Here is a 16,008-nt window from a genome sequence, read left to right on the forward strand (position 1 = left end):
AGAACGTGTACCTGTCCTATCTTATTACAAACACAGATCCCTTCTACCAAAGTCCATACCTGAGAATATCTGTTTTTCCACTAAGAAAACGGGCTCAGGAACTTCAGTAGTGACAATCTCTCTCCAGAATCCTGAAGAATCATCTCAGTCATATGGCATACTGATAACTGACTGCACAGTCACTGTTATTAACTGTTTTAAGATCTCAGTTAGGCTGACACTTGCATACAAGTTCCCTGAAGTAGCAAACTTTATATAGAGGTGAATGGACTAACCACTGCTTGTGAAACACTGACATTAGCCATATTGGCACATCATCTTCCTGTTCCCGCACTACCTGAAAAAACTATTATTCACAGCTCTTCATCACTGCTCCCCAGCTAAAGATTTACATTCCATCTAATCTGCCAGCAGAGGTGCTCACATGAACATGGCCTAAGCAGCTGGGCTGGCTCAAGTGGTAATCCAGCTCAAATGCCAACTGAAATAGGCTTGGGAAGAGGCTGCACAAAACGCTAAGCCAGCAGAATGACAGAGCACAGCTGGAACCAGAAGCAGACATACAAATTCATTTTCCAAAAGGCAATTACTTAAGTAAGCAATAAGGAAGTACAACTACTCAAAAAGAACACCAGTCAAAAGCATCATACATTCATAAAGACCAAGATACCTGAAAAAAAGATTCAAAATAAAACGGCTTTTTCAATCAAAAGTGCCTAACACACTTGTGAACAATCATCAGTATTAACTGTGGGACTCTGACACCTTTAGAAGACATTTGAAAAATTAATTAAAAAACTTAGGTTATCACATGATGAAACACACCCGCTTCTTTCCTTAGGTCTGATGAATCAGATTGTTCCATCTGGAAAGGTTTGTCTTCAACCATTTCATTATCTTCTTCCTTCTCTGATTCTTGAAAATCAGCATCTTCTTCAGTGGAAGAATTAGCTGGTTTAGAAGCTATGAAGATAATATCATCTTCAAAATCGCCAGGTGATTTTGCATCATGATACTCTAAAGTAGTTTGGTCTGACCTGGCAGAGAAGCTACTATTTTCTTTGCTGACTTCCATCTTCTCCAAACTATCTCCAGCTATGCTTTCTGAAGACTCTTCGACTTCAGCATGATCATCCTCAGGATTGCTCAGAATAAACAGAGTTGTTTTATCTCCACTCTTAGACCAAGCATCCTCCACCATTACATGATGATGTTCAGATGAAGCTCCAGATTGCTTTTTATTATCTTCTGCTACCTTTGTTTAAAAAAAAAAAAAGTGATCAATAACATGCATGTACTTTACAAAGCTTTAACTAGAAACATGCTGATAATACTTGCAAGTTTTAGAAGTTTCCCCTTAAGCAAGCTACTTAAAAATTACTTCTCATACTAGCCCTAACTTTTTTTAAGCTGAGTGTAAAAGTTAATTACCGTTTTGACTGCTTAGTGAGTTTCCACAACCTTGTAGAATTAATTCAAACTGAGTCTTGTTAGTGATTATTTATAGTCTCACCTTCAGGCTATTCGTCTGGTTCACTACTATGTTTTCAAAAAGAGGGAACTTTGTACACATAAAAGCACTTCCCAAATCTTTCTTTTTTCTTGTTTGCCCTTTTAGCTTGTATACATTATTAAAATATTTCGGCATGCCCCATGCTGTAGCATGAAACAAGTAAATTAATCTGGCCACACCCTAGGATTAGTAAGGAATTTATATAGGAGAAAGAACCTTCTGTTACAATTCAGTAGCTCTTAGTCTTAGTAGGTCTTTTAAAAGGTAATAAAATACAGAATATGAAGATGATTTATTAATACATGTATGAAAAGTTCATACATGTAGATATTAGCATGTGCCCCCATTACTTCTGCAACTACACGATGAGCTGCATCAGTGCATCAAAGAACAAAAATGTGAGGGGAGTAGCAGGAGACAACTTTCAGGTGGATCACTCTCTTGATTGACCTCATTTCACAGTTACATGAATACTATCCTTAGTGGAAGGCAGGAATTAAAACTGGGAAGTTTAGGGTTGGGGAACAGACAACAGTACAACTCTTAACAGGAGGAGTCTATTTTTACAATAATTTATGTAACCACAGCCTCACAAGAAGAGAGACCAAAAATAAACGCAGCTCATGACTTCTGTTGTTTTCAAATGTGTAATTCACAAGGCTTAAAAAAATTGTCATTTAAAAACAACTGGCTCAATCTGTGTTCTTAGCTTTCCTACTATACTATAATTTGATGAGGTATGGAAGCAAACTGAACTAGCAATTCAGAACAGTCACAGCTTCTAACAACACTTAAGTAACAGAACTGTCAAGGTTACTCATATTTATTATGGATAGGTTCCTGTAATACCACCTGCCTGCAGATCTACAATAACCATTTTAGACCAAATTTGAATTTGCTATTTTTCTAATTTGCCATTCCAATCCTTAACATTAGGAATTTACACAGATGTTTTTCTCAACCTTTAAGAAAATCTAAACCAAATCACAGTCTAAAAAGCCTTGTGCTGTAAAAATTACTGTCTGCAGCCCAGCTTACCCCAGCAGTCCATTTTGCACCCGAGCTCTCTTCCCTGAACGAAATTCTAGGTTCCTTTGCTCGTAGAGGAGGAGTAACTGATCGACCTGGAGATGCAGACGGAGTTGCTAGTGGTGTGGTGCGAAGGCTGGATCTGAGAATGGATTGAGGAGCAAATCCAGGAAAACCAGAAGCAGAGGCAGGTGTGGCCAAAACTTTAGCTCTCTAAGGGGAAAAAAAAAATCTAACTTAAAATCAGTTAAACCTTTAAAACTGAAGACTTCACTTGTCAAAAGTCTTAGTTTCAATTGCAGATTGGATTTGGACCAGCAAAGAGGACAAAATTTAGCCTCTGTGTTGTTCTCTTTTTCAAAAGATATCAAAACTCTAATGATATAACCTGCTTGTTCTGCTTTTTTTGCTAGCTGTCTTTTTTAAAAATGCAAACATATTAAAAAAACCTCATTTCCTAAAGAAACAAAGATACAGCATCATGCTGTCTGTCATGTAATCTCTCATCTCAGTAATTTCTGCACTGCTCCTCTAAAAGGTATACAACTTAAAATGTTATCTCAGACACAACAATTAAAAACACTGCTGTATGAAACGGCAGTCAGAAAAGCAACAGTAACAGCTTATTTTTCCATAAATCAAGTGAAGTAGTGCAGTAAGTTAAGTGATATGGTGTGCTGTAAAAATACCAATACATTCTCATCTGGAAGTGGCCAGGTCTTCTTATCCCAGCTCAAAATATGGTTTTATAGATATGAAAGGTATTAAAAGATGGATAACAAAAATGGATTAATAACATGGGCAATATTGCATAAAAAGAAAGAGGTTGTAATTCAGAGAGACTACAACTGTTTTGTATTCAGTTAAGCGAAGGCAAGAAGAATAGTCCCAGGAACACAGGGCAAGTGTTATTTGCTTACATGACACAGTATGATGGCAGTGAATGGAAATATAGCTTCTTGCAGATTAACTTTAGTTAATCACTATGTGCTAAAAATATCACTGAATTTGACAAAGACTGACATGTGGCCTAACTGGAGATGCTATCATTCACCTAAATGGATTAAGAAACCAAAGCACATACATTCCTGAGTCTAGGTACATAAGTCAAACTGTACAGAGCTATTAAGTAATGAATGATTAATTTAGAAATTACATCTTTAAATGTCAGAGTATGCTGAAAATCCCAATTTTAACATGCTTTGTTCCATTTCTGTCTACAAGTCTATTTCATGAAGCTACGGGACAATACGCATACTGCAATTAAATTAGAGCTAAACATTCAATTTAAATTCTCCTCTTCAAGACCATTATCAATGTACTGCTTCCAAAAGAATAATACACAAAAGAACCGCATGCATACTGAAAAATGCGTAACAATTCAAATCCTATATGTCATTAAATACTGTGGTGTTTTAAATACAAACCTTAACCACAAGAGGAGTCTCTAGTAAATTTAACTCTGATGCTCTTGAAACTTTCTTTTGTGAGATGGAACTGTGTGACTGCAATGGGCTGGACGTCATGTATGAAGTAGAAGCTCTGCATGGTGACTGCCGGTTATCATCCTGCGCTGGAGAATATGAAGGAACAGGACGAACCACCAAATCCAGCAATCTGTCAAGATACAGGATTTCAAAATAAGAAGGAAAAAAAAAAAAAAGTCAAGCTGCGTTCAAAAAAGCTGAGACAATACATAGCAAAAACATTCAATGAAGAAAAAATACAGGTAAAGACATTAATATGCCCTCACTGTGGGGGTGGATGCATCAAGGCCAGGAATAGGAGGCATCTTCTTCTGTTTTATTATTTCCTTACATTTCATATTCAATTTTCTAAATCAGAGCCTATGAGGCAAGAGTAATCCAATTTTAAGTTACATAAGTGATGTTATGCTTGTGTCAGAAGAAAATTTCTCTTTTCTCTACATTTCAGTGCTAGGACTGCTTCAAGTTCTCCCCTTAGTTGTATACCTAAGTTTTCTGCTTTAGCAAATACAAAACTAATGAAAACAAAACACCTAAAACATGAAAAGCATAAACATGAGAAGCATAAACATGAGAAGCATAAACATGAGAAGCATATTATTTAGAAAGATACTTTATATGCAGTACTACTAAATTTAGTACTAGTCAAGTAGTACTTCAATAGTACTAAAATTAGTACTACTGAACTCACTACTGTGTTAAGACAGAACCTACATAAAACTGAAAATACTTTAAAAATTTAGAATAAAGACTGTATAACAATTTTTATTTCCATAGTTATTTGAAATATTCATTCTGTAGATCTACTATACCTGGAACATCTTTGTGAAAATCTTGTAACTGGTGTCCCAACAAATGCATCAGGCAACTCTGCATCAGGGAGAGGGAGTGTTATGACTGGTGGTTCTGTAATTCTAGGGCTAGAATTAGAAGGAAGACGTAATTGACTTTTATTCGCCTACAGTCTGAAATTTAAGATTATTTCATGATACCACCTATAGAAAGTGTTTGACAATGATTAACCTTTTTTCTGCAGTTTACAATTCTGTCTTTTTTTAAATAAAAAGGTTGAAAGGAAGCAGAAACTGGGCAGGAAGAGGTAGATTAATTTTTGATCACACAATCAAGTCTATCAAGCTCTGTACACCAACAGACTGATAGCAGTCATACTTTCAGTATTCCCATATTTTCATTCAGCTATCTTAAATTCTTTAAAGACATTTACCTTAATGTAAAAATAAATAAATATTTACATAATCAAGATTGTTTTAGTGGAAACTCTCCCTCTGAATATTATTTTATTTTTACATTTTACACACACACACGTGCATGCAAAAAGCTTTTTTGGTTTGGCTTTTATTCAAGTCTAACTTCCCTCCAAAACACTAACACAACTCAAGTGTTTTCTCAGCTCTGCCTCCAAACACACAGCTAAAGACAAAACTTTGTTTAAGGCTTCTTACCTATCATATTGTGAGAAACTGTTTTTCTGCTCATTTCCTACCCATACTTCTCCAATTTTTGACAATACATTACTGATGAAAGTTGCTCTTGTGTGTACATTTCCTGCATTAGCTTGCTTTGCCACTGTTGATAATGGCTTTGGCCGTGAGACTAAAAAATAAAGAGGCGGGAAAATATCAGACTTTTGTAATCAAAGTGAAGGTTAGTTGTCGATTATATTCTTCCCCTAAAACTTACCTTCTCTTAAGACTGATGAAGGCAAATGGTAAGGCTTGGCCTTCTCTATAGCCAACTTCCTTTGAACTCTAGGAAGTATCTTGCCATACTGGTCTAATATAGAATTTCTGGCAACTGATCTCTCTCTCAAGCGAGGATCACGATCATTCTGATAAATGGAAAGAGTGAAGCAAAAAGTCAATTAGAAAAAAATCCATTCCACAGAACAATCTGTGCTATTCTAATTTGTGAATAATTTGATTTCCTCTACAGATATATCCACAAAATACAAAACACACCCACTGCACATAACAGCAGCAAATTCTACCCTTCAGCACACACCAATTTTGCCCAGTATTATTTAGCAGAGGATATAGAAGCCCAGCATAATAACAAAAACTGCAAGCTTATAACAATTCTGGCACTCTGCAGAAACTTATTCTGATATATTGTTATCATCTGTAATCTCTAAATAGCTTACAGAAAAAATAAAAGTGCTGACTTTCCATTGTTTTACTGAAATACGAAAGCTTTAGATGACTCAAGGATACAAGGCAACAGCAAATTACTTTGGATGAAATGACTTGAGTATCAAAATAGGTAAGAAAAAACTACCTACACTTATATACACGTCACCCAGCTGAATAAAAGTTCTCAAATGCAAAACAATTTCCAAGATCACCTTATAAATTTTACTCCTTGGAAAACTATGGTTCCAGAAAACAGCAAATGCATCATGGATTTGTAATAAGGTTCATGTAACACACAATCTATTTGGGGACACAAAAATAAGATAAAACTAGGAATTTCTGGCATTCAAGTGCTAAAATGAAAGATGTGGAATTGCAGACTTCACACTCTACTTTGACGAAGAAAAAAAACAGCACACAAATTTCACCTGTGGACTGGCATCCAGACTGCGCTCAACTAGAAAAATAAAGTTGGGTGCAAGGCACAAGACACTACATATAACATACCCTTCATTCCATAGAAAGGAGTGACAAACCAATTTTCAATAATGTGACCTACACATAGTGCATATATCTGAACAACTAAATGGTAAGATTGACTGATACTTACTGTGGTAGCAACATGCACACAGAAAAACAGTTCAGAGAAAGATCATACCGGATGTTACCTCACACTGACTTGCTCATATCCTCATACCTTGAATACACTATAATCAATTAATACCCTTTCATTCACGCAGCATTCATTCATTAATTTCTAGAACTAGAGCTCTTCAAGAGTTAAAATCTCTTGATGTTGCAGGTACACCCTATTGAAACTTATGCGGGCTTTCGTATTTTAGCCTAATCTAAACCACTTACAACAAAAACAGATATTGTTTTCTCTGGAAAGCAAATTGCTCTAGATTGGTAGGAATTTGATAAAAATTGACACTCTTGTAATGCAAGACTTGTAAAAATTAGAATTTATAGCTATAAATTAAAAAGGATACATCTATGCCTCCTATTTAAACAGACTGTTTTAAGTAGAGCGAGCAACAGTCTGTAACATTTAGTTTATAAATTCACAGAGTAGTTTTGGATAAATGACAGTTTTTGTTCAACTTTCAGATTCAGCTGTAACTTAAGGTGTAGAAACTTATCTGTAACATTAATTTCAAATAATGGTATAAAAAACCTGATGAATATAAAAAGCTGAGAATATGTTTTTTACTGATTACTACCAAGTAATAGTCAATAACACCTAACAGAAGCTTGTACCTGTGACAGAAATGCTATGCTTACCATAAGATTAACCTTCATTGACTGATTCAACTGTAGTGCTGGGATGTAGTTGGCACGCTGTAGATGGTGGACTAAAAGAAATTCATGATTCTGAACACCAGCATTAGTCTGTAAAAACTTCTCCAAACACTCCTGTGAAAAATACATTTCAAAAAACTATTATAATTCTTCCTCTTTTCAAAGAGGCAATTAAGACTTTTCTTGCCCACACTTACTTGTTCAGTGCCTGTGAAGGGTAGCTTCAATAAATCTTCCATTAGTCCCATTTCCTGACAGATTTCATACATGTGTTTTAACAGCTCTTCTATGTTTAGCTTAGTAGTATGCTGTCGCAACAGACTCCAAGCCTCTACCATGCACCTGCAATTAATTTTTTGAGATGTAAAGGAATGTTAATAGTATAACCAAGAAGATGCCCAAAACTATTGCATTCAAAGTGTACAGGGTATTGAGGTGGTCATCATTTACTTTGTATTATTTGTTCTCCACTTTTCACCATATTCAGATGCTAACATAACTGTATATATTGTCTACTTCTTTACCTATTGGACAATAACACAGCGAGGAAAAGCTGAACTTCGCTACTACTTGACATTGATGGCTTCATCATCTGTATATATCTGAGGGCTCGCCTGTGCTCTCCTTGGCACATGAGGGATTGAACAATTCTCAGATGTTGCCATGACACGGTTTTGATTGTAGCCGGATGAAAGAGAAGGGCCAATGAATTCTGTAGAAGTTAGAAATTAAGTTTATTAAGATACACAGGCGCACTCCTGCAACAAAAACATTCGAGAGCTTCCCAAGAAAGGGTGAACATGAATACGTTAGTTACACTTACATGACTAGTACTAACAGAAAGTAAAAAAAATTTAAAGTATTTGCACAAAAAAGACTCAGTCACATAGATCAAAACAGGTGTCTTAAAAAGAATAACTCAAACATTTCTAGGTTAAGCAAATCTGTCTGCAAACATCACTTTTTCTAAATACATGACTTACTACATGGCAAGTTATTCTCCCAGACAAATCGATTATATTAACGTCGTAACAGGCAAAAAAGAACATTCAGCACCAGAAAGAACATGAATTAAACTAAAAAGTCACTTCTGCAGTCTTCTGCCTCACATCTTGCTATGTTCATATCTTTATTATTTAAAATATCCACAATACTGTTTTTGAGAAAGTGCTCAACTATTCTGCTGAAGATGACCTGAATAGATGACTTTGAAAATTCAAATATCTACCACTAAAGTTAGTTTCTTCTTCATTTTAATCAATTTCATGTTAAAGCAATCAAAACCAAGTTTAAAACTGTAGCTCATTGCTACTGTCCAGTGCTCCTGAGGACGTTATAACTACAGAAAGTACTACAAAAAACTTCTTTTTTAGCACCTGTTCTTAGTAAAGCACCAATCTTTATCATTTTTCTAGTTTATAGCTTGGTACCATAATGTATGCCTAAAAAAAACCTGTGACATACTTACCTCATAATCATTATGATCTAGAAGCCAAAAACCTTGAATAAGTTTAACAAGACCCCAAGGGATAGCAAAGGCAGTTGGGAAGGAGTCAATTGAAGTTTCTGTTTTATTTGGAAAGGAATGCATTATATCTAGCAGCAAATAAATTGTCTGATATCAAGTATCTGATTAAGGCTAATAAATTTGTATGACTAAAATTTCTCATATTACCTTTATGAAAGATGGCAATTAAAATAAGAATATGAAAGTGTTACGAAGCAGAAAATAGCAATGTATACATTCTGCCATTTTAAGCTATTATAATTCAAAGAAAGCCAGCTCCTAATCACAAAAATGCATTCTGAAAAAACAGAAAGAACTACTTCTGGATTTAAGCAAGGTATTTGTAAAGGTTAACTTTCGGTACTTAAATAACTCAACTATAAGCTCAGGATCTCTATTTAGTCAAAGGAGCTGCCAGTTGCACACTCAAAGCATTTGAAAGCCAACAGCTTAATTATTAAAGCAAACAAATTCCATGTTTGTTTTTTTTTCCATCTCCATAATATGTAAAACAAACTATGCTGTCCCTAGGCTACAAATTAGCTCTGAATGAGAAAATATGAATTTAAAACAATCTGTGCCTCAGTTTTTCGTGGTGCCCATTTTCTCACACTGACATCCATTTTTAGGGACATATTCTAGTATGATAAGCCTAGGGTACAATAGTTTTTAAAGCCCTCACTCTCTAGCCTCCCCTCCCTGTTTGGCTAAGTGAGAATACCAGAACAGAAGTGATTATCCTGTGTAAGTATCCAGCAGTTAAAAAATTTCATTTCTGCCCCATGACTTTTCTATCTGTTTATTATTCTCTGTGCTTGCACTTTTAACAGAACAAAAGCAAGCACTGTTAGCTGTGCTAGGGAACCGCTGATTTCAGCAGAAATGTGTACTGGTAAACCACTGCTAGAATTCCTTCTGCTCTGAAGCAGCACATTTTAGTACATCATACTAAAAAGTAGTGCATTTGCTACAGATATGGGTGCTTAAAATAAATAAATAAATTCGGATAAAGCTATAATTTTTATCTTTAATCTTAGAAAACCTTTTTCTAGTATCAGAAAAAGCTTTGCAACAAAAATGAAAGTCATGAAAAAACCCTGTGTGTGAACAAATAGAGCAATAGTTCCATTTACTACTTAATTCTAAACTGAACATGTTCACCTGACTAGTATTTGAAGCACAGATTAAAAAACATTATTAAAACTTAAACATCTCTGCATATACTGAAGGTGTAGGTGCATATACTGAAGGTGTAGTAAGAGTAACAGGAAAGGATACAATTGCATGTTTGTAGCTTTCTTCAATATTTTCTAACAAATAAAGATCCAGCAGTGCCTGTAATGAAAAATTAAAAGTAAGCTTTAGAAATTCCCATCTTTAATAAATAACTATTTCTCTTAAAAAAAAACCCACCAACCCAACCAAAAAACCCGTAACACTTACATGTAAACTAGCAGGTGGATATTTCCCAGTTCCTCCTTCATCTCTCCGCCACAGCTTCTCAACTTGATCTCCTAACTGGGAAACCATTCCATCGATCATCAAGCAGTCAGAATCCCATTTCCCTCTGAAACAAAAGGTAGCAAGGATTTGGATAGAGGAAAACACTAACTCCAGCCTCTCAGTCTAACGGATTCCCTCCAGAAAACAACAACAAAAAAGCCCCATGAGTCGAAAAAGCAACAAACAAAAAGGAGTGAACGTCACTTGAAATACACATGCAAATTTCTGAGGCAGACATGTGATGCTCATTAGTGTTGTGCTCAATTATTAAAGGAGATCAAAATAGAAATCCTAAAGCTTTCTTTACTAAGGCAGAAATTGCAATGACCTTTTGGTTTTCAGGGTTTTTTCTTTTTGTTATATTACTAATACAGAAGGAACTGTAAACAAGTCTTTGTAAACTGAAGTGTCTAATTAACCACACTCACACTCTAACAGAAAAACCTGACTATCAAAATATGAGGGCTATTTTTTAATATAAATCTAGTACCTCAAATCAGAGTGTTCTAACACAGCAACTGTGAACCAGAAAAATAGAAACTTCGCATTTTGTTTTCATCATCTCGCTTCTGCTACTACAACAGTTTTGTTTTCCCAAAGTTGGGCATATAGATAGATTTTAGCATTACTGTAAGCAGCATCTGTTTACACAAACACAGAATTACAATTATACATCTGAACTATTTTGATTATATTTTTCAAAACACTAGAGTCCTCTACTGATTGCAGTGCCACCTTTTGATTTCCCAACGACAAATAACAGAACAAATATGCTAAATGTTATACGCTCCGAAGGAACACATAAGTGCACAGACAAGTTATTTGAGAAGTAAGCTTAGATTTAATTTAACATCAACTACCTAATACACTGCAGGTTCCACCTTAGCTCATCTTGTAGCATTTCATTCAGTCAGCCTAAGATTGTTAAGTGTTCAGAATTGGAATTTCTGTATTTAGTTTTCAGTACAATTTCGAAATAAGAATCTATTATCATGTAATCCAAGACATATCATCTATTTAAAAGTAAGCTAGTCCAAGAAAGAGAGGTTAAATGAGAACATGAATTTTATTCAACAGCCAGCCGGAGTGCTAGATGTGCTACCCAAATGTACTTCTGATCATCTCATTAAAGCATACTTGTGAGTAGGGATTTAGGCCAATACAACTACTATCCTTTATTATCATTCACTAGAAGAGATGAAAATTTTCTGAGGCATGCTTTATACCATGTCCGAAACAATCATTTTGGGAATGCGGCACTTTACTTTCACTCAAAAACTGGAGATGACTGATTCCATCCTAATCAGATGATCTTTTCAGTATTAACAAGTTACAAAGGTTAATCAATGAGTTAAGTATGCTACAAACAAATATCAATAAAAACAAACTTCACTATTTCCTCACATTGTTTTCCCTTAAGCTGTAAGAAAGCAGGAATACACAAGGCACTGGTACTAAGCACAGACATATATAAACATCCTAACACAGGAAAGTAAACTCTGTATTCATCAGAACACATGCAGGGCTGAATTCAAGAATACTGCTGGTAAATACAGCAAACAGAGCAAATACATTCGTTCATATAAAAGCCATGCATTTCCACTTCCGACTTTGTAGTGGAAGCATTCTAGAGTTCTTTGACAAATTTTACCTTGATAAACGCTCAAGTTTCTGCCGATGACCAGTGTAGTAGCTTTGAATCAGAGGATAATTGTAGAAAGGTCTAGACAACTGCATATCATCATCTACAGGCAAGAAAGTAAAATCAAGTTACAGCAGTAATTAGATATTAACTTTAAGAGACTAAAAAGAGAAAATTGTACAAGTGAAGCAACACTAGGCACAAGCAAGCCTCCAGCTTTGAAAGAAGCCCCTTCTATTACTGCCTTTGCTAAAATAGAAGGAAGGCATGATACTCAATTCCTTCTTGTCTCAAGTGTCGTTTGAAGTTTATGGTTGATGTGGAATTTCAGAACATGAAGTGCAAGCTAATTTCAGTGATAACTGTCACTCTGGCAAAGAAAACAGATCTCAAAGAGAATGGATTTTTTTTAAATGTGTGAAGTGAGCATTTGTAAGGCCTTTACTAAGGCTGACATGGAAATATATAATGCATCTGAATGAAGTACTTCCAACATGTAAGTAATGTTTTTAGTGTAAAAACAAACGTTCCAGTATTTGCTGTTTAATAGTCTTTTTCTTTTTTTTAAAAGAAATCAAAGTATTTCAAGCTATGGACAAAAGCAATTCCTTAAAGTCACAGGCTTATAGCTATCTCTAATGAACATCCCAGAAAGAAACTGGTTGCATCAGCCTACATCAGGTATTAGGTAACAAAACAAAACAAACTAGTAAAACCTCAGTTCCACCAACTGAACTTCAGCATACAATATCACTGAAATAGCACTACTTGTTATGATGATACTTTTACAAAAAACAGCTAAGAATGTGTTCATAGGAATCACTTACTGGATAGTCTCCCTGCTGCAAACGGACTACAGTTTAAGCTTACCTAAACCCTCTGGAAGGAGATTGGACCGACAGAACCAGATGACCACTTGTGCATACAAAGAAATGAGGCTAGTCACAACCTGCTTGTTTGTCAAATCTGTGAAACCTGAAAACATACATGATTTTTTAAAAAAAATATTCCCTTCATCATCCTAAGTAGAAAACATAAAATAACACCGTAAAAATCACCTGATTTTCCACTTTAAATACCTTCCTTTTTGAAGGAAAATCCACAATCACCACCACCACAAAAAACAATCCCCTACAAAGCACCAAACTGACTAAAGGTTAAAATAAAAAACAAAGCCTGAACTATTAATGGCATTCACAAATAAGACTTTTTTAATGTAGCAAAGATTTTTATTATAGTAAAGAAACACTTTTTAAAAATATGCCAAGAACAATTTATAATATAAAAAGCTAGAGAAACTCAAGTAACTTATTTTACAAGTTACTTATTTATGCTTCCTTTATAACTTCTAATAGTTTGTATACAGTATTTGCGTACTACTATAAATTGCTAGCTATGAATTCAGAACAATATTTGGTATTACCTTATTCAATTGTTGTAACTTCAATCCAGTTATTTACATAACTTCTTGCTGAATCTAACCTCCCCATGCAAACACTTGTATAAACTCCACGACAAATCATTTCCCTAAACTCAATGCATGTTAAGAGGTAGCTGCAACTTTTCCTCATTCACAGATTTAAGTCCTCCTAGCTAAACTTGAGTGTCTTCCAAGCAGAACGATAAAAGCAAAGCCGCAAAAATAACAAAAGTTCATGTCTCCAAGATTACAACCCAAGCACAATGTCAAATCAGAAATCTAATTTAATAATAAAATATACCAAATATTTAGTAATTTTTTTTTTACAAACCTTTTTCAGTAAGCTCTTGTGCTTCTGTTAGAAAACAGTTCAAGACTGTGCTAAGGTTGCTCAGAAGCAACTGGCAGTGCTGAAGAGACTGTATAGTTTGTGGGTCAATGAAGTTGCAAGTGCCATCAAATAGTGAAACACCTTTTCAGAGATAAATATTAAACCATTAGCATATACAACAATTTCAAAGTACATTTACAGAATTGTGTGCAATATAATATACAGTCATATTACTGAATAAGCTTGATTCAGAAAGGTTAATCTTATGCTTGCAAAATGACTACACTTTAATACTCACATATTTGGTCAAATTCGTCTTTTGTATAGATTACTTTGTTCCATGTCCACTCAAGAACAAAACGCAAATTAGCAGCAGAACTTGGCTGCTCTAGAAAATAATAATAGAAAAATTAAAAAAAAAAAAGAAAAAACATTTTCAAAAACCAGAATATATAAAATAAAAAAAGTCTAAGTATTACCTTCAGATGTCCAATGTTTAATGCAGCCAGTCAGAAGTTCTAAAGAACTTGTCTGCACAGCAGCTGACAATATTGCTTCCAGCTGTTCCTCCTAAACATAACAGACAAAATAAAATGAGAACTTTACATACTTTCGGCATCTGAACTATCAACAGTAAACGTCTGTTTCTAAGTGTATACACGTTCAGACATCAGAAAGTCAATTAGTACACACTTACCTAACTTCACATTGCTTTTCTTAATTCTAGCCACAGACTGGACAGTTTGCTGCTATGAGGAACACATGAATTTGCTCCGGCATTTCCACTTACTGAGGGCCAATTCTAATCTTTTTTTGCATGCCTCTGCCTTACAGTCTTAATTTACTGACTTCCAATTAACTATTTTCAGTAACATCCTTTGTTAACACCCATTATGCATGCTGTTGCATACAATATCTCCCTCAGGAATGCATGAAGGGGACAGAACAAATGTAAACCTGCAATGTTCACACCAGAAACAGCGAAGCTAAGGCCAAACAGCCTTCTAGACTTCTAAGACAATGAACTATTTCCAGCTCCAGAACATTAAGTTCTAATCTTCTAAAGTGACAGAAAAGTGAAACTGTAAATTAAATCTTAATAGATTTAAATTTTAGAGTGTTCAAATACTGCATTGTAATGGAGTTTACTACTTAATCATTTCTACATTTTAAGACATTTAGGAGTTATTTATACTGTGATTAGCCTTAAATTAGTAAGTACAAAAGTAACATCTCTATGGCATACATCTGCTGGGCAATGCAAGAACATTGTAATTATGTGACCTTTCCATTGAGAGATTAAAGAGGAAAGTGGAATATATATGCATTCTCCTTCTTCAGTTACTGCCATTTACTAGTATTCTGATTTTATGCCCCTCCCACATTTTCCTGACAAGTCAGGTTTAGAAATTAGCCTTCCAGCGTTCCCAAGAAAATCCTTTAAGGGAGAAAACAGAAAAAGCAAATATAGGACATCTCAAATACAGAACAAAAACCCTGAAAGCTTGAAGTGCATCAGAATTCTTTACTGAACACACATCTACTTCATTTTGTAGCAGTTTTATCTTCAGTGCTATCATGGTGGCTACTAAATTTGCTATCTTTGGTTGAAGCTGAAAGTCCTTCTATAAAAGGTGCCCTCCTGTCCCTGCTGCTCTATACACATTCTACCTTAATTCGCACACAAATTTTACCACAGAGCATGTATAGAGAAATGATACTTTTCCCACTCATATAATTTAGGAAGTTAACAGCTATGCACAGCCATGCAATATTAAGAAGCAGTTTATTTTGGCTGATGTTCAGATACTTCTTTCAGGTGAAAATCCTTCATATCATTTTATTGAATTCTATTCTTTTTTTTTTTTAAAACATATTCAAAACTATCCTTCCATTCTAGGTAAAAATCATTCTAGCCAAAGCAATTTCCATAAATTGGAATACAGAGATGATTTGCCATCTTTCTCTCAGAACTGTTTCAGAGAATACTTATGGTGGCAAAGAGAACTCCAAACCAAGCTTTTCAACCATGACAATTCTGAAATTTTTGTTACTAACATTCCAAAAACAAACAAACAAAAAACCCCCACTCAAATCTGTAACAAGACTCTGGACAGTGTATTT

General features: G+C 34.9%; 1 protein-coding gene across 4 annotated transcripts in view; it reads right to left on the reverse strand.

Moving 5' to 3' along the window:
- The window catches only part of AHCTF1 (AT-hook containing transcription factor 1), a 53,104-nt gene that overhangs the window by 9,414 nt on the left and 27,682 nt on the right, over window positions 1–16,008 (reverse strand). For all 4 annotated transcript variants that reach the window (XM_026102638.2, XM_064509422.1, XM_064509423.1 and 1 more), the window contains exons 13-29: window positions 14,364–14,454; window positions 14,183–14,272; window positions 13,885–14,025; window positions 13,004–13,108; window positions 12,143–12,236; window positions 10,432–10,555; window positions 10,267–10,323; window positions 8,950–9,096; window positions 8,006–8,193; window positions 7,679–7,823; window positions 7,464–7,595; window positions 5,731–5,878; window positions 5,493–5,643; window positions 4,842–4,949; window positions 3,970–4,159; window positions 2,552–2,755; window positions 826–1,255 (exon numbers count right to left, since the gene is read on the reverse strand). In XM_026102638.2, the coding sequence (XP_025958423.2) occupies window positions 826–1,255; window positions 2,552–2,755; window positions 3,970–4,159; window positions 4,842–4,949; window positions 5,493–5,643; window positions 5,731–5,878; window positions 7,464–7,595; window positions 7,679–7,823; window positions 8,006–8,193; window positions 8,950–9,096; window positions 10,267–10,323; window positions 10,432–10,555; window positions 12,143–12,236; window positions 13,004–13,108; window positions 13,885–14,025; window positions 14,183–14,272; window positions 14,364–14,454 (2,545 nt within the window). The remainder of the gene's footprint in view (window positions 1–825; window positions 1,256–2,551; window positions 2,756–3,969; window positions 4,160–4,841; window positions 4,950–5,492; window positions 5,644–5,730; window positions 5,879–7,463; window positions 7,596–7,678; window positions 7,824–8,005; window positions 8,194–8,949; window positions 9,097–10,266; window positions 10,324–10,431; window positions 10,556–12,142; window positions 12,237–13,003; window positions 13,109–13,884; window positions 14,026–14,182; window positions 14,273–14,363; window positions 14,455–16,008) is intronic.

This window comes from Dromaius novaehollandiae, chromosome 3 (genome assembly GCF_036370855.1).
Source record: "Dromaius novaehollandiae isolate bDroNov1 chromosome 3, bDroNov1.hap1, whole genome shotgun sequence".
Classification (NCBI taxonomy): Eukaryota; Metazoa; Chordata; class Aves; order Casuariiformes; family Dromaiidae; genus Dromaius; species Dromaius novaehollandiae.